Source organism: Xiphophorus hellerii, chromosome 5, assembly GCF_003331165.1.
Source record: "Xiphophorus hellerii strain 12219 chromosome 5, Xiphophorus_hellerii-4.1, whole genome shotgun sequence".
Classification (NCBI taxonomy): Eukaryota; Metazoa; Chordata; class Actinopteri; order Cyprinodontiformes; family Poeciliidae; genus Xiphophorus; species Xiphophorus hellerii.
The window spans coordinates 22249298-22270633 of NC_045676.1; the positions used below are offsets into that span (position 1 = coordinate 22249298).

The following is a 21336-nucleotide window of genomic DNA, read 5'->3' on the forward strand; positions in this document are numbered from 1 at the left end:
AATTTGATTTTTAAAAATCTGATTTAAAAGAACTTTTTTTGTAATAATTAGGTTGATGTGGCAGGGTTCAATCTGATGCCAAAAGCACAATCTTTATTTGAGTGTGTCCCCAAAATTAGCGTAGTGAACTTGGCCCCTCTCCAAGATTGTTTACTGGAGCCTGTTCAGGGTGGGGATGTTCATAACAGGAAGAGGGCACAAAATCTAGTTCTGCTCAATGTCCCATACAACTCCGCCCTGAGTCACTTCGTGTTATGTTAAAGACTTATCGTTTGCAGGTCGCTGCTACTTTTCCACGCTTGAAAACCTAAATTCAGCCTCCGTTCTCGTTCGTGTGTAAGTTTACACCGGCTAATCTGAAATGGACCGAACCATCCGCGCCTTCTCTGCGGGGGTCACCTTTACATTAAGTCGATAACCTAACAAAATAAGATATCGACAACAAAAATATCTCGAAACTCCACGAAGTCTACATTGGACATTTAAACAAATACACGTGGTGTTAAACCAGTGTCAAACCTGTATTGGTTTGTTTTAATATTAAAAGGCAATTCGATAATGGTTCCTCCCCGCCGTTGGCACATTACTGCAGTTTTGACTGACGGACGACCCAGTGAGGCGGTTGAACTGGTTGTCAAGTTAGCTGGTGGGTAAGTTAAACCCTGGCTCGGTTTAATTGGCATTTATGTGCTTTATTTGACCGCCTCTTTACTCTTTCGCGTTTTGAAAAGCGATTATTTTTTGTCATTTAAAACCGTGTCAGGTTAGCAAAGAGTCTAAAACTAGTCGTCTCGTCGTCCGCCGCTGCTCGTTAGTTGCAGTTTGGGCGAGTGGACAACTTTTAACAGGCAGGAGTCAGAGGAGAGTCGGTGTTATAAGTGGTGAGGATGAGGGAGACTGTCCTCTGTTGTTGCTTGGAGCTGATTAGGCGGAGGAGGTTTCAGATTCACAATCTTGAATTGGTCGGAGAGTTTCCCTGCTCTGTGATGGCAGGTAGCTTTGTTCTACCCTGGGGTCAGAGTTCTTCTTCTGTCTCTGTTTACAACAACAGGAACTTTTTGTTACATTCAGTTCGGTATCTCTGAAAGACTCAGCAGCAAACCTATAATTTAGAGTCCCCTGCCCTGAGTGAGGGCAATTATAGGTCTGGAACAGAGTTCAGTATTGAAGTTAAGCTGTAACTGGATTCCTGCATTGTTCAAAAGTATTGTTGTTTTTGGTAATTGTCAACAGATGCTTGTTTAGGATGAGCACTGCAACATCAGCGGGCTAGATAGATAACTATTTTATTCATTTATTTTTTAAACTGCCTTTTTATGAGCATCTGATTACACTGTAACAGAATGATAATCCCATTGAGCTGTGTGTACATGACTGTAGACGTTGCAGCATGAAAGTATGTTGAGAAAGAAGATCCTTAAAATACCTTTAATCTGTGTCATATGCATGCTTGTTTGTGTTTTAAATCCTGACGCTCTTGGGTCTCTATGTTGCTCAGTTTTCAATCTGTATTATGCAAAATGTTCTGATCCAACATCTCAAGAAAACTACTAAGTGGCTTTAGATATTGAAGCTTTTAATAAATGGCAGCGATGCTCTGATCAGGTTACTGCTGGTGATGCCGATATCCGTCTCCTCTTCTGTTAAACTGGTTCCAGTGCTAATCTGAAGACATGAGCATAAGCATAGTATCAGCTCACTCTTTCTCATTTTCATGTTATGTTGTGATATTACTTGTCCTGAAGTTTAAGTAGATCACTGCGCTGCGCAGAGAGCTCAGCTCGCAGATATTTGCTGAAATTCACAAACATAATTTCCGACTCAGTTCTTTAGCAGCGTCTGTCTTTTGATGCCGCCAGGGGATTTTGTGCTTTTAACCCCTGTTCTCCAACAGTGCTGCAGATCCTTTGACTGTGATTGTGAAGCATGCAAAAGCACAACTTATTGCTAAAAGTAGCACTAAAGAATAAATCTGGGGATAATAGGGCTTCTGTTTGTGAAGATACTGAGATAAATAATATGTGTTGTGTAATTAAACTGTCTCTTTGCACTGTGATTGTCCACAAAAAGTGAAAAAAAGAGCTCTGGTTAAGCACCAGAACCACTTTGGTAGAAATGCCCCATGATAGGGCTTTGTTTGGCAAAAATAATAGCTAACATTAGGATACAGAAGATGACATTTATCTTCTGTATACAGTCAAAATTACTTCCTCAACCTTTAGGTAATAACTATATAAATATCAGTCTAGAAAAGTTGTGAATTTTTAAATTGAATTCTTGGAGTTTAGAGGCTACACATTAGTCTAAGATAGACCTGTCGTCGTTTTGTCCGCTCTTCCCTCCTTGCCTTCTCCAGAGTTATCTACTTGAGCCCCTTTAAGATCATCCAGTGACCTCTTTGTCATTTTTACACCATGTTATCAGCTGTAATGTCCTGAAGAATGGTGAGCAGATTCAAACCTAAGTGAAGTGAACTGTGTAAGACATTTGCTTGCACAGTTGGATCTGTTAGTAGTTTTTCTAAGAACTGTGGGAACTGATTGACTTTCTAGTTGTCTAAAGCGGTCAGAGTTTACAGGACAGATGACTTCAAACTCCTTCCTTTTCTTTAGCCCCATGCTGCTGACTATATTCCTTTTGGTTTCTCTTCTGGATAATAAACATACTTATGATGCAAGGGATTGATCTTTAGTCAACATTAATTTGTTTTGCAACATCCAAGAGTTTTTTTTTTTTCATCATATTTGTCTGAATCCAGCCTAACCTCTAATCTGTGTTTTGTAGTCAACCACTCCTCTCTTTGTTTCAAGTCTATTTAATTTGGCAGGAGAAGAGCTCAACCTTGACCCGTTCATGCACTGTGGCCCACTCCCACAGTATCCGCCTCTAACTGTAGGGTCTCAAAAGGACTGCTATGTCTTGAGCTGCACAGAAAACGCTCGGAATATGGAAAAAAAAAGTGCAACACGATCCTAGAAAAGTCTGGTAATGGGAAAAGCCTGCTTGTGGGAGAGAGAGTAATAGGGAAAATCTGTTGGCTGTAGCTTGTTGTAACTTTACTTTACACGGAAGAAAAACAAGTTTCAGAAGGACATTTTCAAACTGTTTGGATATATTCCTGGTGGATATTCAGAGCTCCACCAATACTTGTGCTCTGTGTGAGCTTTATTTACTGAGGACTCAACCAGCAATACCTTCACCCTGAGAAAAGGGTCTGGATCTTTGTCTTATCTCACAACATTCATACATAGCGCATTGATGAAGCTGAGCACTGTGTGCATGTTGTTATTATGACAGGGCAAGTTACTTTTTATATATAACAACCTGTGATTGGACACTTTAAAAGGCTGTTTGTGTTAGCTATCTTAGTGTGTAGTAGTGTTGAGTACAATGTACAGGTCACATCTTGACCTGAGTATTGACTCACTCTGCTTTGCAAGGCTTCTCTAAATCTATGAGATTGTGAGGACGTTCGTTTGCACCCTACCCCTCGTTAAGTGACCTCATAAATTGTTTATGAATGTAGTTCTGAGCTTTGACTAGACCGTTACAGGACAGAAATGCTGAAAGTTAAAATATCAGTCCCCCCCCCCCTCTGACTCCCAGATATTTTGACTCCAAACAGAATGGTATGTAGAACAGTTCATATTTTCATCCACGATGACAAAAAGTTTAGATCCTCCAGTAATTATTCTGTTTTTTATTTTTGCTAAAAGCTGTGTACACCTGATACAACCTTTCTGGACGAGATGTTTTTATTTAGAAAATAAATTGTTTGTAAGAGTGTCAGTGAATCTGGAACAGTTGCAAGATGTCCGATGAAAGGTCTTAAATTCATGCGTCTAAAATTAAGACCTTTAAACATCTTAAATTCATTTTAAAAAGTAAGTTGAATGCTTTAAGAGCATATGTCGTATATCTTAAGTTTTGTCTTGACAGTTCTATTTAATCTTGTTCATTCAATGTGTATTTTTTTCTCACAGGACTTTTCTGTCAGGCAAAATAATGAGCTCCACCCAGACGATTGAGGCTACCACTAATTAGCTGCTAATAGTCCTTTGCTAACTAGCCAGCTTCTTTTTTTTTTTTCATCTATTATAGATAAGTGCAAATTTACCACCAGTTTACTGGATGAAGTTTGTACATTTCTGTGGAGATATTGGTCTTAAATTAAAAAGCATGACATGTGAAGTGGTGAAATCTGCTGTGCTCTCTGTTGCTAGTTCATGTAAACAGGAAGTGGATGAGGCATTCATTGCATCAGCATACCAGAGCGTTCTGAAAGGCAGCAGATAGACCGGCTCTTCAAAAGCTCATAAATTTTAAACTTGTATTAGTCAGCTCCATTTTGGATAATACCTGCAACACTAACTAGTCTTAAGTTCTGCAGTTTACACAGATTAAAACTGAATTAGCTTATTATCGTAATTCACCACCTAAGCTAAACTGACACCTCCAACATGAACTCATTCACATTCATTCTCTTCAGATTTAAAAAAAAAAATTAAAATCATGCATTTTCCAGCTTTTTTACATCTGGTTCTCTCTATGTTTTTTTGATCACAACTTGGTATGTTCAGTATTGATGGTTAACGTTCTGTTTTTATTACACTTAAGGCAAGGCGGAGACATAAATGTTTGAGTGGCAATAATGGATTGGAGCATATCTTTAATGCGTAGATAGTGATAATCTAATAATCCCTTTTTTCCTGTTGGATTCAAAACTACTGGCTCAGTCGAGGAACCTGCAGCTCATTTTGTTGTTTCATGATTAATGCTTGTTAATTTTTACTGAAGTCAATTTACCTTGTTTCAGTTCAACATAATTTTACTTCAGTAATCAAAGGAAATAAAGCGCATGCGTTATGTCTGAAGCCGAATAATAAATCTGCATATTTATGGAGGAGATTTATACTCCTCTAATGTGGTTTTCACAAAATGTTTTTGATGTGGGAAAAAATATATAGCAAAATATAAAGCTAAATAAAAGGTCATTTTACATAATACTGCCTCTTTAATAAGACTGTGCACACAGAGAAAGACAAATGAGTTTGCATGAAAAAGTTGTGCCTAGTTCCACCTAATGAAGCCGAATAATAAATCTGCAGATTTATGGAGGCGATTTATTCTCCTCTAATGTGGTTTTCACAAAATAAAGACTTGAGAAATCAAAACTCGCTGTCTTCTTTAGAGGAAAAAGAAAACCTTTGCAAATTCACACGATTATGATGCAAACATTTATAGCTTTTATTTTCCACCAGGGTTAGCTATCACTAATTATTAAATCAAGTGTGAATTGGAGTCAGTGTTGGTATGATGAAGTGGCTTTAGTTTAGCAGAGTCCAACATATTATTTTAATTAAGCTTTTATTTAGTATTAGACAATCATTAAGTAGGGTACATTAATTAGCATAACTCCGTTTTTACCTGGGATGTGTGATTGATAGGAGCGGAGCAGGGTGTAGCTGCACTCACATTTATTTATTCTACACTTGTAACAGCCTAATGAGCATCTGCACCTGACTTTCTTTCCTTCCTCTACAAGCTACTTATTCCTTTTCTTGAAAAAGTGGAACTAGACACAACTTTTTCATGCAAACTCATTTGTCTTTCTCTGTGTGTGCTTCGCAGTCTTTTTAAAGGGGCAGTATTATGTAAAATGACCTTTTATTTAGCTTTACATCACGCTATATATGTTTTCCCCCATCAAAAATATATAGACAACACAGAGTGTTGCCTTAATTCTTTCATGCATGTTTAAGAAATCTTTCAATCTCACACGTCAACCATTCAGCTGTGCAGAACGTGCCTTTGAGACGCAGCTCCTCTTTGGAGCCGGCCTGAATTTCGTTTTGGATTTGGGCTAAATATATAGATCTAAAACCTAGCAAAAAGAGCATCCATTAACGAGTAATGTGATGGTGCATTCGAAGACTAACCAATCTGTATGTCATGTTAAAAAAAGCCATTTCCTCTTAAAAAGAAGGTGTCATCACCAATCTCTCAGGAAGAAATTGCTCATCACAATCTATTAAGAAGGTGTCAACAACAACTCCTTCTGTTTCAGAAGAAAAACTTGTTGATGACATCTTTTTAAAAAAAGAATAGTGACACTATTCCAAATGCAATATATAATTTTTCAAAGGTTATTGTGTGAAGTATAAGTTCCAACTTGTTAACTACTCTGAAACGGAAAGTATCTAAACCGAAATACTCGGTTTGGTAAAAAACTGGTATCAGAACACGCCAACATTAGTTTAAAACAGGAAAGTTACTTCCTCAATTTTTGTCTGAAACATCTTAATATACCAAGTCAGATTAGTAATGTAAATGCTACAGAAGTGTCTGAAATATAGACCTAGATATGAACTCTCTGATCTTCATTTGTTTTCAAACTAAACACCAGACTCACAAAACTCCTTCACATTATGGTACTAACAAACTAGTAAACCTGCTGTAACTGCATTTTACAGCAGGTTATGTCGTAGACTAACACAAAGCATTTAATTGTGAAGTGGGAGGAAAATTGCACGTTGTTTTTATTTGTATTTATTTATTTTAGAAATAAATTTGCACTAGCCCCCTTTACTCCAGTTCCCCAAAATAAAATCCTGTCCAACCTACTAACTGCTATCAACAGTCTTTATAAAGACCAAAAAGTTATTGTAACATTGAGTGTTAGTCCTCAGTTTTTTAGACCTATTGTCTGTACAAACACTTTTTTTCTCCTTCTCGAAAGCACCTTTTGATAATGGTTCTTGTAAGGAGGTTTTATTGATCGTTAATTCACATCTGGCCTCAGTTTTCTTGAATGTTAAATTTCTCACTAATGCTTAAATTCACATCTGCGATGCATTTAAGCAACAGGGCATATTCTCTCTGGATGTTTGATGAAACCTTTAATGGAGCTGTAACACCTAAACAAAGCCAGATTTAAAGCAGAGCGACTTATTCTGTCCAAATGTCCCACAAAAGAAACTCTTTCCAGTTGTTTGTCATCGTTCTCTCATAAATATTCATTTCTGTGGTGGTGACTGCCGTTCTCGGGCACAATAGATCTATTATCGGTCTGGACAAAGTGACGCAGTCCATCACGACAAGACAGAAACGTGAGTCATTATCATCATTCTTATCACAGAGGATTCTGAATATGGGCAGCAGAGACAAAAAAATAAGACATTTACAGCTTTAAACCAATATCTACTTCCTTTAAGTGGCTACACGTTTACTTTTGTTACTTCTGTTCCACAAAGATGTAGAGACACCAAAGGTGGTTGACGTGAAGTCAGTATTTTCTGTTTGTTTTTGTGTTGGCAAAACCAGTTGAGACAAGCTGAGACACGACTGAAGCGCCGGAGTGAAAAGAACACTGTTGGCTTTTTTTTTTTTTTTGCTCTAGCTTAGTTCAAGCACACATCCTCCTGTAACATTTTTCCTCCTTCTACAGGCTAGGAAAAACTGAACGGCATGCTGGGAATGGAGTGCGAGTTCGATCAAGTGAGGGTGTGACCACTCTTGAGATCGAGGGGGTGAGAGAAGAAGAATGGCTCACAATGTTAACTTTGACCTGAGTCACCCCAGAGTGGAAGCTGGACTGGAGTAAGCCTAATCATTGTTCTTTTTATTCATTTTGCCGTTGAGTGTCTCCCCCCGCTCTCCCCCTTCGGTTTCTCAAGTTGGGTCTTGTTCATTCACGCTGTCTGCTGGTGGAGTGTGTCTCAACAAAAACACCTGGGAGAAAGAAAAGACTAAATGTAAAGGAGAGACGTATTGAACTCTCTCCTGGTGATCTGTTGTTAACATCTAGTTCATTGTCCGTTCCTGGAAGAAATGCAGCTTTGACAAAGTCATGCTTGAACGTGTTTCCTCCTTGTGGTCTCTGTATAGAGAAAAAAAAAACAGACTTCAATGGAAATGGACTTCCTGATGGCCCTGTTTACACTACATCAAGAAGGAGGACCACATAAACACTCAACACTGTAATCATTGCATTTTCCACCCAGGGGGCTTCTGATTCGTTGTATTTTATCTGGAGTATTTTTACTTGCTTCTTGTTTTCAAAGGACCCACCAATGTGTACTGAAACATCTATCTAGACTGTGCTTAACTCACTGTATTTTCACTTTTAATCCATGTGTTCCTCTGGTAGAAGCCCAGCAGATGAGGAAGGGGTTCATGATTCATTCAGCCAGCTGATTGCAGAAGAGAGTCAGAAGGAGGGACTGTCTGATGCCATCGAGCTGCAGTATCAGCAGAGGAATCCAGAAGACGAGGACCGAGGTACTCCACTAGAGTTTATTCATGCGAAATGAGAAGGAAATTAAAGGGAATGCAATTAAAGTTGCCACTTTTGCCTTATAGTTGCAGTCCTGCTTGTGAATTGAGAAATATGCAAAAACCTAATCAGAAATGAAGACAAGAGAGCTGAGAAAACAACTGAAGTTGCTTTAGAGTAATGGCATTTTGCTTAGAACACCAAACTTGTGTTTGGTGTTCTAACACAATATATGAATATATAACCTTATATTCAGAGCATAAAACAGAGGCCAACCTAGAGGAATAGTAGAGGAAAATAATTTTCAATCACTTCAAGCTAATGCTACACATGTGATTGATGGGAGGGAAGTAAACAAAGTCGACAGAAGCAGTCAAACGTTCTCTCCTTCATTTGGCCGGTTTACCTCAGACTCAGAAACAATTGAGACCCAGGAGGAACATCTGGTGGATTTGGTGGGATTTGCCCATATAGGTTGAAAATTTGTGCTGACAGTGGAAAAATAATCAATTATTAATTAGTATTTTCTCACTTTATACACTTAATGCTCCCAACAACTGCAGTGGCCCAAGTTCTATCTGTTGACTTCCTGCTCAGTCAGTCTGCTGTAACCTTCAGCTTTATGGTGCGTTCACACCAAATACGAGCGTCAGGCCCATCTGGTCTACATTCAAAGTCAATGTGGAGGTGCGTCGAAGGCCGTCACGGCGCGTTTTGAGCCTCTAGCACGGCGCTATTTGAACCGTTTGGAGCGTTTGAATGCGAACTAGACGCACCTGACGCTCAAAACGCGTTTGTGTGAACGCACCATTAGGTTTTCAGTTCCTTCAAATCTAAGATTCTTATTGTTTCACGGTCTTAAAGCAAAAAAATGTTTCAGCAGAGACTGTATTTGGTGGGTGAGCAGAAATGTGTCGTCTATCACTGAATATCATCCGTGTTTTCTGAACAGATGATGTTTGTTGCAAGAGTCTTAAACCCATCCGCTTTCTGTCACCAAAAAGCCATCCACACATCCTATTCAATATATTTCACAAAAAAAGTTATTTTTGTACACAATGAAAGCAATCTTTCGTGCAATTACCCTGACAGACTTTTTCATTCGGACTTTTTCATATTATTTGATATATTTGCTCTTTTAAAATCAAAAGTCTTCTTTTCTCAGCGTTGCGTAGCAATACGTTCACTGTGTGCATGCGTGTTTCTACTCTGACAGACAATGTGGCGTATTTGTCACCCTCTGAGAATCGGCGATGGAGGATAGGAAGTGATAAAACTGGAGAAGAGGACAAAGGAAGACAAACGGACTCTCTCCTCAAGGATTCCTGGTCTTCAGCCACCCTGAAGATCCTCTCCTCCATGCCGAGCCGCACTATCGGTCAGTACTGGTTAAATAAGTTCGCAACGAGGGAAGTTTTTTAGTTCCTCTGACAAACTGAGAAGAGGCTTTTCTCACATCACTGATTGTAAATAACCTTTCTGAAAATGTGTCTCCTCAGCAGCATTTAAATGTTGCAAGACAAAGTGTTGCAGTGTGCCACCGCCACACCCTGCCACAGTATGGTGAAACCTGATAAAGATGTAATGGCTGTGTGTGTTTTTTTTTTTTTTTTTTATTGTATGTAGCTGTCGTTTGTAAACATACATTATGAAGTGCTTTGTATCGCCCAACCCAGCCAGTGATAAGAGTTTCTTCTCACTTATTTGCTTAATTCACTATAAGCACTCAAGCTGGCAACGCTGGTGCCACAAGATATACATTTAAGAAAAAAATGGGTGTGTTGCAACTGAGCAGAGCGTCATGAGGAAGCGGTTTGCCTTCCTATCAGATGGTGCAGCATGTTTTCAGAGATGATATGTTGGTTTGTGCCTAAAACCAACAAAATGATCTCATTGTGTCACATGTTGCAATTTATCTTGTGATCATTTGGTTTGATTCCTCCGACTTTTTTTTATTTTTATGTGTATTCTACAGCCTCATCTAAGTAATTGATAGTATATTCCAGTTTCAGTAATTCAATTCAAGGAGTTAACCTTATATTATGAAATATAGATTTATTAAACTTATATTTTATTAATTTCTGATCAAATTAATAAAATATAAATCCATATATTTATATTTTATTAAATATAAATATATACAATTCAAAGGCTGCAAAAGGAGCCTCAGACAGCTATTGAGTGTCTATCCTGCACCACAGGAAGACATTTCTGTATCAAAAATATCATTTTATTATGGGCCTGATCAAATATAACTGAGTAAATAGCTGAGAAGTGATTTGCATCTTGATATAAAAATTATAAATTTTACTATCTGGATTGAAAAATAGAAGAAAATAGGAGTTTGACCTGAGATTTGGAGCTCAGTCATCTCAGGACGTTCAAGAACATGTCATTAAAATATTCGAACCGAAAAGACTAATTTGTCAGAATAAAAGCTCTTTTACTTTTTATTAAGCTCAGGTTGCTGTATTATTATTTAGTTTTTTGTTGGTCTGACTTAATATTCTACATGTATCCTAAATGTGTTTTTTTTCATGATCTGCATGCTGAAAATCATCATAAAGGTTTGATAACGTCAGTCTGTGCTGTTCATCTATGAAAAGTTTCACTTATGGACTATAGTTACTAAGATAAATAAATGTTTTAGCAATAATCTAACGTTTTGAGTTGCACCTGTCGATATGTTGTTCCTCCATATCCAAACAACTCGGTTAAGGCGGTTTGAGCTCTGGATGTTTCCCTGGAGACATTTTTTCTGACATGCACCAGTGGGAAATGGACTTTGAATAGCCCCAGAGTTATGGGGGAGATTTCTCTCGGCTGTCATGGAAACGGCTCGCCGTCCCTCTGGAGGAGCAAGACGAGCTTAATTTAACACATGGGAGAAGTCAGACATTCTCGATTGACACTGTTGCTTCCCTTTCTACTTACATAAGCATCCCTAGAAATGTGTGAACCGTATGAAAATTTATCACAGGGTAGACCAGAATAATTTTTTAAAATATTGTTGCAAATGTGAGATGACTTTGGTTGAAACACGATGATGAATTACACCACACGCCGAAGAACCGGATCATTTTCACCCTCCAGGCCGCAGCCGGGGAGCCATCATCTCTCAGTACTACAACAGGACCGCTGAGCTTCGGAGACGCACGCAGAGAAGAGCGTCCATCAAAGACTTCTCTCGCTCCGCCAGACCCAGCATACGAGGCTACGGCGTGGAGGTGGACACTACAGACTCAGCAGGTGCAGAAACGTCTCCGCTGATTAAACCGTTTGCCAGAAATAAAGCATAACCTGTAAAACGGCCCTGCTGGATGTGTTGCAGAGAAGAAGCAGGAGCGATTGATCCAAAACCTGCAGAACTTGTCGGCGGTTGACCGAGTGAGGCTGCTCAAAGAAATGCCTCTGAATTTGTCTGAGAAAAAAGGCCTCAGGTACATTATTATTATTATTATTATTTTTGCTTTTATCGCTCCATTACCTTGCTGATAAATCTGTATAATTTTCACTTCTGTCTCTCATCAGGAGGTTGACTTTGAAAATGACTAAGCAAACACGTTCCAGCAGTAATCTTCGCTGTTGCAGTTATCTGAAATTTCGCATCATTTTAGTAAGTAACCTTATTAAAAATAAAATTGTTATACATACAGTGTTTCTCATCTCACTTGTTAGATATAACCTCAATGTATACATGGTGATATACATACAGCACCTTGCAAATGTATTCATACCAATTTTACTTCACACTTTTTCAATTTACTTTAACAAACTTCACTATATTCCTCTGGATCTTTACTTGGTAGACCAACCGAAAGTAATTCGCACTTCTGAAAAGGAAACAGTCTGAAAAGTTTAGGGTACATTTCCCTCCAATTTATTTGTGTGTGCGTGTGTGTGTGTAACCAGTGAGTGTTTCTGCCATCTTTGTCCTTCTGGACACTAGAATTTTTGCCCGTTCGTCTTTGCAAAATGACTCAAACTCAGAATGGACGGAGCACACACGTGAGCTTCAGCTTTCATCTCTTTCCAAACATTCTCATTCATTCGGATTTAAATCTGGACTTTGACTGGACCGTTTTAACACACGAACATGCATTGAGCTATTGTTTCATCATAGCTCTGACTGTGTTTGGGGTCATTGTACTGTTCCAGTTCTTCCCATTACGCCTGGCTAGTTTCCTGTCCATTCTGAAGAATGATGGGTGTGGAATGGTAATTTTCCATTACGTGTAGTGTTTTGCACGCCAGCCAGAGGCTTGCTTTCAGCAGCAAACTTTCACAGCTCAACCCCTCTATACAAAGATGCTCACATTAGTAATGCACACTATTGATATATCCATAATTTATATCCTATACTGCTTGCTGAACAGTGTGTGCTTTCCGTGGCCTAATAAGAGTGTGTGTGTTTGTGCAAGACGCTGCTGCAGAAACTGTTGTTCACTCCTACAGCCTAAGATTCACTTTGAATATTCAGTGGCGAAAGCACGGCTCTCGCTATCAGGTCATGAAATGAGTTGCTGCGCTCCAGCAACCTCATTTGTTTGTTACGATTGTTTTCAAATAAAAAATTATCTGCATAAAAAGGCGACTCTTTATTGATTCAGTTTTCTTGGCATTTTTATGCATTACTATTAATTCTGCATTTGATAACAATAGCAAAAGGGAAAATCAAGGCGGATATCCAGCACACAGACAACCAACATGCTGAATAATTGTAAATTCCTGCATAATCTGCTATGTATAAAACACTGGACAACTTACTACTCGGGTTTTATCAGTAAACTACATCAGAATAAAAGCACTTATGAGATTTTACTGTGAAATATAAGAGTTGCAGCATAGCATTGTCAATGTTAAGAGGTGAAGGGGAAATAAAGCCCAGGAGGTGAGATGATGGATAATGCATTTTAAAAATGTTCTCCAACCTTTACAAAAAAAATTTACCTTCTACACACAGTGTATAAAGAAATGCTCTGAAACCAGGAAAAAATGTGAATTCTTTCCATCATTTTTAAATTATTTCTCTTGGTTTGCCATCAGATGTCAGCGGGTGTTTCCTGTAGGTGCTGCTGTCAGGCCAACTCAGTTGCTCTGCTGCCCAAGCAGTTGCGAGCTTTGACTCACAAAACCACAAGCACTCTGTCTTAAATCTCAACATTGATTTTAACTTGCCTCTGTTTCTCTGTCTCCTCTCAGGCCTTGAGGCACAGCTGGTACAACTGTTTATCCTTCCTGCACTCCCTGCACCTGTGGCAAATGCCGCTCAAGAGAGTCAGCGGACGCTTCGGCTCCGGGGTCCTCTCCTACTTCCTGTTCCTCAAGACTCTCCTCTTCTTCAACATGTTCCTTTTTCTGGTCTTGGGTTCATTCTTGGTGGTTCCACAGGCAGTGTACCCCCCAGAGCAGCTTGAAAACAGAAAGTCCTTCACTGGACTGGAGCTCCTCACCGGAGGGGTAAGCAGTTCGAAGGAGCATTTGCCAAACCTTTCATTAGTTCGCTAGCTTTAGGTCTTCACTTAGCTTGTATAGACTCACTAAGCTCCACAGACAGCTGCAACTAACAAACTTATTAATAATTTCAACAGCGCAGGCTTCCTTGTTAAGTAAAGTGATTATTTCCCAGAGTTTCCACCCTGACACATAATTGATATCGCAAGATCAGTTGAGGATTGTAGCACTGACGGCTTGTTTAACGTATCTGAAAGGATTCAGCAGGCACCAGCGGGGTGCCGCATTTCTTTAAAACCTAAAATAAGTTGAAAACGTACAACTGGAGCTGGATTTGTAAAATAGTTTGGTACATAAGTGCTGTAAAGTCCTCTGACATTTCCCGTTCAAATCAGTGCATTTTTAGTTTACAACAGCATTGACTCTTGAGCTAATTTAACTCAAATTTTCACTGAGGTCAGCTGATTTTTGTTTCCTTAATGGATTTGAATGTAAGCAGTGCAATATATTGATGCTTAATGTGAGTCACTGGGTTTGAGTGTTTTGCTACCACCAGCCCTGGTTACACTGAAACCACTTTGGTGCAAAACAAGTGAATATCTAAGACACCTTAGGAAAAACTGTGCATTACAGAGAGGAATAATATGTAACTAAAAATAAAGACAGTGTTTTCATTAATGCAGAAGATTGTTGAGTAATCCACAGTGGTGGAGATGTAATATTTTAGCTGCATTTAAGTGACACAATTAGTCCTAATCTAATGTTAACAAGACCGTCTCCCAGTTTTGGTCTTTCCATGACTGCCACAGTTTTTCCTGCTCATTTGTAATTACTCGCACTACTTCTTTAAAACGTTGGACTTTGCTGTCAATCGTCCTTCACTTAAAAGTGTTATCACTATGGAGGATGTGGTACATGAAAAGTTGATAGAGTACCGGTACATTTTTGCATGGTTAACTCATCAAAGTGTAAAATTTCCTGTGTTGATCAGAAATCTCCTATGTGAGCCAGTGGAAACATTTCGAGTTAAATTCATTTATGTTCAGAAGTAAAACCATTTATGTCCTTTTTTTTTAATTTTTGAAATGTGCCAAGCCATGTTTTTGCAGATAGATTTTTCTTTGCAATTTTTTTACTTTTAGTTTAATCACACAGAGCAAAAAAAAAGCTTGAAAGGTTCTGTCTGAATCACATTTGTTCTGCCTTAGGGTTACTTTGCTAACACCCTGCTGTACTACGGATACTACAGTAACCACACACTGCATAGCTGTTCGAAGAATAACATCTCCAGTCCCCCAAAACCGGAGTGTGACTCAAAGTCCCTGTCCTACAACATGCCGCTTGCATATTTCTTCACAATCGGACTGTCCTTCTTCGTTACATGCATCATCCTTGTGTACAGGTGAGGTTTTCTGAATGAAATATTAGTAATTTATCTTTTAAATTAACACAGAGACTTAAATGTTTACATTTTATTTCCTGAAAGTATGTCAAAGTCGTTTGGTCAGAGCTTCAGGATCGATAAGTCTAACGGCATGTTGGCCATGAAGGTCTTCTGCTCGTGGGACTTTAAGGTCATCAAGAGAAGCTCGGTCAGGCTGCTGTCTGAAAACATCCGCACCCAACTCAAGGTACATGCAAACTCGCCGCTTTGTTTGTAAAATCACCACCTTCTCCTTCCTCCCTTCCTACGCTGTCATTTAAAGGGTTGACGGGAGTGTGATGATCTGACACATTCTTCTTCGGCCTCCGTCACCGTTTCCTTTTCTTGCTTTGTTTTGGATGTTAATATTTCACCACTCCCAACTTCACCTCCCTGTAGGAGCTGCTGGGAGAAGCACATCACAGGCACATCAGGAGTACAATCTCAGACAAGTTGGTCAGACTGCTGATGCATGGCCTGGGTTGGATACTCTGCATTGGAGCTACCGCTGGATGCGTGGCTGTGATTTACTACTTCTCAGATTATATGCACAAAGAAGTAAGGTTGAGTGGATTTGCTTTTTTTTTTTTTGTACACGGGATGTTTTTGTTTCACTTCTATTATGTAGGCAAATCAGTCACACAAACCGATGCTTATCATTATTTACTGTTTTATTGATACTGCCCCCAAGTGGTTGCATGAAGGATATATTTAAATATTTTGGCAGTTTAATTAGACTGACAAACAGTAGTTAACTTTCACATTTTGTGTGTTTTATTAAGGTTTTGTATGACAAACACAAAATGGAGCATAATTGTCAAGTTGATAAAGCTTGGTTTTGTAGTTTAATAAAGAGTCTAAATTAATAATTGGTAGAAAATCTTTCACTACAGTTACAATGGGAACTGTTTTGGTGTTTATCTCTGTCACCTTTTTCATCTAGAAGGAAGTTATTCTTCCTTCGAGAATAGCTCAAACTATTAGTTTTTTTTTACAAGCTGGACTTTGATTTAAATCCAGACTTTGCCCAGGACATTATATCACAATCATAGCTTCACATCTTTAGTGACTATTTGTCCATAAAAACCAAAAAGAGACCTTAAGAGTAATCGAATAGTCACTTGATGCATCATAGGTTTGTGGTACAAAAAAAGGTCAAAACATGAAGTTCTGTGGTAGATTTATTCAAAGTTGGCAGGCAAACAAAAAATCTACATATTTCTATGTTATGTTTAGCTCCATCCAACATCCTCTCAACTCTGACCATCTTTCTTGTACCTCGTAGTAACTTTCTCCATCTTATCTGCCTCTCTACAAAAAGCAGCTTAAAAGTTCACAAAATGATTCCGGGGATCCAGAGTTATTAAAAGAAGCCAGCCTGTTGGCTCTGCCTGTCCTGGTCTCCTTCATCAACTTGATGTTACCGATCCTCTTCCAGTTCACAGCCTGGATTGAGAAGTACAATTCTCCATCTCTGCGCACGTTTGTTTCACTCAGTCGGTAAGAGCAGTGGGATTCTTGTCGAATCATATCATAACTGTTTCAGTGCTAAGAGAACATCAGGTATCTTTGGATTTGTCTGTGTTTTATAGAAACTTGATATTAAAGGTGAGCGTGCTCGGAGTCCTCTGCTTCCATTGGTTGAAACGGGTGGCTGGCAGCGCCGATAATAACAAGGTAACTTTATCGGAAAGGGACTGCCTTTTGTTTCTTCTTGCAGAGGAATGCATTGCTTATCCTTCGTGATTTCTGTTACGTAGACATTCAAGTGCTGGGAGAGTTTTGTTGGTCAGGAGCTTTACCGCTTCCTAATCATCGACTTCATCTTCACTCTGCTGGCTACCCTGTTTGGAGAGCTGCTTTGGAGGTGGGTCCATTGTTAACAGCTGAATTTTCTTAATGCTGCTTTTTAAAGCATATCAGATTCCAGCAACCTTTATAATCCAAAAACCTCCTGCTGAATATCTTATTAGAGTTGCAATAAGCACACCTGGAGGGTGGAGGTGTTCTCCTCCTTAGTGCTGGAGCCGGGCTGCAAATCATCCAAAAGGCTGAAGGTCACACGAACAAGTTAATATTTTATTAACACAACCTGCAAGAAGAAACCGTGATTTAAGAAAGTTAATCTATCAATTAGGAGAGCATCACCAGTTTCTAAAATTGTAGAGCGACATGAGCTGGTTAGCGCATGAAGCTGACCAGCATCATGTGGCCAGACATAAAAAATAAAATAAAATAAAGAAAATTAACTAACTGTTGATCACAATATGATTGTACATCGTTGTTCCCAGAATCCTTTGCTACAAATGATCAAGCATGCCTGAAATGAATGGTACATTCTTGCATTATGGGCAATTAATGTTTATTTTCTTCTTTTTTTAAAGGAACTAAATTATTAGTTTATTTCTAATATTGTATAAAAAGGCTTAGCTGCAGAATGTGGCAATTTGTTTATTAGAATAGATGATCGATAACTAAAACAAATAGTTAGCTGAAGCCCTAAATATAATATTGATTATTACAAGCCATAGTAATGTTATCTGTTGCATTTGTTGTTTTAATTAGGACAAACTGAAGCCAAAAATAGAATAAGCAGCTTAACTTAGTGGCAGTTTCCAGCGCTGCGGTGGCACTCGCTAACTTTACATTAGCCACACCTCTCTTTGCTTCTCTGCAGGTCATTCTCTGACAAAGTGCTCAAGCGAAACAGAAGACCGGGGTTTGATATCGCCAAGAATGTCCTGGACCTCATCTATGGACAGACGTTAGCCTGGTACCGACCGTGTTGCTAGCATACATGTATATAAACACACACACAGAGTGCTGTGATGGTGGTGACTGTGGTCCGTTTTCTTCTCTCCAGGTTGGGTCTTCTCTTCGCTCCTCTCCTGCCTGCTGTGCAGATCCTCAAACTGCTGCTGCTCTTCTACATTAAGATGGTATTAAACTCTACTCAATTACAACTTTTTGACCTTTCGCATGTGTTTGGTATGACTTTGGGGTTGAAACAGTTAATCGTGATTAATTGATTATTGAAATAACCATCAACTTAATTTAGTTATGGATTAATCGTCAGAACAGTAGATTTATAGATTACTAACACAATCATTAGTTGCAGCCCTGTATTGCACAACATCCATGCTTCTCACACACTCAGCTCTCAGTTTTTCCAGGTGACCTCTGACCCCTCTGATCATCTGCGTTTGTGTCTTTCCTTCCCACAGAGCAGTGTGATGATGAACTGTCAGGCCCCCAGCAGGGCATACAGAGTCAGCCAGATGACCACCATCTTCATCACCCTCCTGTGCTTCCCCTCCTTCCTCGGTGCCTCCGTGTGCGTCACATACACCATGTGGAGGTACCGTGACACAACTCGAGAGGCAGCCGTCTTTATCGCCGCTGACCGTATTATCTATCAGTGCTCACCAATGAAGCACAGAATAGGGACTAACATTACAGTTCCTACTGATTTTGTTAAAACTTCCAGGTGTGGAAATCATTTAAAAAGCAAGTAGTTGCCACAAACTTCACTGTTTGCTTTAAAATTGCTAAATTTCTTCTTAGATATAGGAGCTGGTGCTAGTAAAATGTTACTGTAATCAGCCATTATTTAAAACCTTAAGGAGAGAGGTCCAGTCGCCTTGAAAAAAGGGTTGTCAAGGAAATCCAGCAAGTCTCACATCTGGGTCCTAAAGAGGATTCCTTAAAAAAAACAAAACAAAAAAAAACCTGCCCCAAATCAAAAATGGAACTAGAGCAACTTTGTCCAACAATTCAGGAGCAATTTGGTGATGGACCATGGATTTCCCATAAAGATGGAGCAGCATGTCACAAGCACAAAAGTGACAGCAAAGAAAAGCTGAGATTGAAGGAAGGATATTTTGGACAATCTGCACAAATGCAAGAAAATAAACAAAAAGAAAACATAAAAATTGTGACAAACTAAACAGCAACGATTACGGTATCTATTCGATCACTTTTAGTCAAATCAATCTTTGTAAAACAACTATCTCAAAAGAGACTGTTTCTGTGGTAACGGTAATACTTGTGTAAATGCAGAAAAATAGAAACATGTAGTCATTACATTTTGCCTTTTTGTTCCGTCTACAGGCTCCCATCCTCAGAGTCATGTGGTCCTTTCCGTGGGAACAAAACCATGATCCAGGCGGGGAAACAAAGGATTGTTGAGCTGGTTAAAGAAAACCCCAACTTGTACTTTCTGGCTGAAGCTCACACCTATTTGGTGGAAAATCCCCTTGTCCTGTTTGTGGGAGCAACCATCTTTCTGTGAGTTCACACCCACACACACACACACACACACTCACACACAGATTTAAGAGCCACACCGTAGCAGGATGATGCAGGCGAACAGGATATTCTGTTTAAACTTACATTTCTAACATGCTGTAATTATGCAGGTTGTCTAATTACACTCTGCACGTTTGGGACTTCCTGTCTTTTTCTTCCCAGGATAGTCATTTACTTCCAGAGTCAGGTGGTGGACGGCCAAAGGAAGATCATCGCTTTACTGCAGGAGCAGATAGAAAACGTAAGCGCTTTGCCTGTTCTCCGTCCAGTTAATTAGAAAGACTCACTCATGCTCCCCGTTTTCTTTCATTACTCTGTTCAGGAGGGAGAAGACAAAAAGTTTCTAATTACCCGGCTTCAGTCCGTCCATGAGCGCAAACGGACCCCAGCGAGAAATCTCACAAGTCAGGTCAGTCTGTGGAACGACAGGCTTGTATGAATCTAAATAATTAATTTGCTGTTGCTGCTGTTAGGCACATTTCGACTATGGATCCCTGAGCATTTAATTTCCTAGAATCGCCCCTAATTAATTAACATGAAGGGAGAAAAATAAAAGCCTACTGAAAATGATCTCAAAGTTTTCCCAGGATAAATGTTGGTTGTTCTTAAAAACATGGGAAGTGTAATAATCTGGGATTATTTGCAAGTCTGATTTGAATCAGCTCTGTTACAGACTTTAGAGAAAGCGTGTTTCTTCATATCGGCCTGTAATTCTGCACATTAATCTGGACAGGCGGATTTAATCTGAGGCCTTTTTGCAAACAGCTCTGATCTGAACTACAGAGTATAGAATGACAATAAAAAAGTTCATTTCAGGTTTGTATCTTACCATGCCATTGGATCTGTGTTGTGATGCTGTCACTTTAAGATCTGAAAGAAATACTTCCTTATTTTTTCGTCACTGTTCGTTCAGCCTTGTTACACACTCAGCTGTGGGTAATAGTAATGCAGCTAGGTTTATCAGCTCCTGACTGCTCATGCGCTGGGATTGACCAGTTTATGCACAGCTACATAAATTACTCTTGTCCTACAATTATCATCGTACCTCCTGCTGAATACAGAAATGAACGTCCTGTTGCTCCCCTGATTTTGCTCGCTTTTCCTGTTTTTCGCCGCCGCAGGACTCTGGATGTTAAAGCCGCTGAGCTTCTGGAAGATGAACTTCCTCAATTGTCTGAGGAATCTTCAGCCACTGGGTTTGTAACTGAGACAAAGACTTAATAAACTTCATGCAGTGGCGGAAGATCAGTTCCGTTTTTTATATGGAGCCAAACTAGCAGTACAAAACCACTGGCAAAAAAAACAAAGAAAACATTTTATAGAAAAAAGCTTGATGCTTTATCTGCACATCGTTACTTCCGTATAAGGTACAGACACGACGGACTTATATGTCAGAGGACTTTTTTGATCTGGATGGACCTGGAGGATCAGGATGTCGCTAGCTGAGCAACATCCTGATCATTTTGTATTTAAAGCAGAAATATTTAGATTTCATCTCCTTTTAAAGAAGCACTTTTTCTACCAACTGTGAACTATTTTCTGTTCATCATACAAATATTTCATTAATGTGTCCTTGGTAAACTTTGGGCTTTTTGGGTGTGTTGGTGTAAATAGTTTTTTGTTGTTTTTTTTTTTCAGTGAAATTTTCACTCTGCTTTTGTAAGTAAATTACATTTTACTACATCGCTGTGTATCTGTATTTATTTTTGCTTAAATAGGTGAGCAGAATACAGTTTATGAAAATACCTTTTTTTTTTAAAAAAACCCAAAACAAACAGTAATTGATCCACAAGCATACAGGTATTTATTACAAACATGCAAATAAAAAGTAGACTTGATATAAAAATTTCCTAGATTTGAGCAATAAAAAAATAAA

At 39.0% G+C, this 21336-nt stretch overlaps 1 protein-coding gene across 3 annotated transcripts; it reads left to right on the forward strand.

Annotated features, from left to right (window-relative positions):
* Positions 1 to 528: 528 nt before the first annotated feature.
* On the forward strand, positions 529 to 21143 carry tmc6b (transmembrane channel-like 6b). Of its 3 annotated transcripts, none has more exons than XM_032562530.1 (21): positions 529 to 650; positions 7448 to 7599; positions 8150 to 8280; positions 9492 to 9653; positions 11369 to 11524; positions 11607 to 11715; positions 11807 to 11891; positions 13478 to 13735; positions 14938 to 15131; positions 15216 to 15360; positions 15552 to 15710; positions 16474 to 16652; positions 16745 to 16829; positions 16913 to 17019; positions 17830 to 17925; positions 18016 to 18091; positions 18377 to 18510; positions 19263 to 19439; positions 19623 to 19701; positions 19783 to 19869; positions 20582 to 21143. In XM_032562530.1, the coding sequence occupies exons 2-21, from the start codon at positions 7544 to 7546 to the stop codon at positions 20594 to 20596; spliced, it is 2490 nt and encodes an 829-aa protein (XP_032418421.1). In that variant the 5' UTR covers positions 529 to 650; positions 7448 to 7543; the 3' UTR covers positions 20597 to 21143. The 3 variants fall into 3 exon arrangements, with proteins under 3 accessions (XP_032418421.1, XP_032418423.1, XP_032418422.1); XM_032562532.1 differs by having other exon boundaries at positions 16477 to 16652; XM_032562531.1 differs by having other exon boundaries at positions 534 to 646.
* The last annotated feature ends 193 nt before the right edge of the window (positions 21144 to 21336 follow it).

Bases quoted from the DNA above. Each gene is read 5' to 3' on its own strand.
- tmc6b (XM_032562530.1), top strand. From the start codon at position 7,544: ATGGCTCACAATGTTAACTTTGACCTGAGTCACCCCAGAGTGGAAGCT. The intron at 7,600-8,149 runs GTAAGCCTAATC...TTCCTCTGGTAG, and splicing joins AGAGTGGAAGCTGGACTGGA to AAGCCCAGCAGATGAGGAAG. The intron at 9,654-11,368 runs GTCAGTACTGGT...TTCACCCTCCAG, and splicing joins CATGCCGAGCCGCACTATCG to GCCGCAGCCGGGGAGCCATC.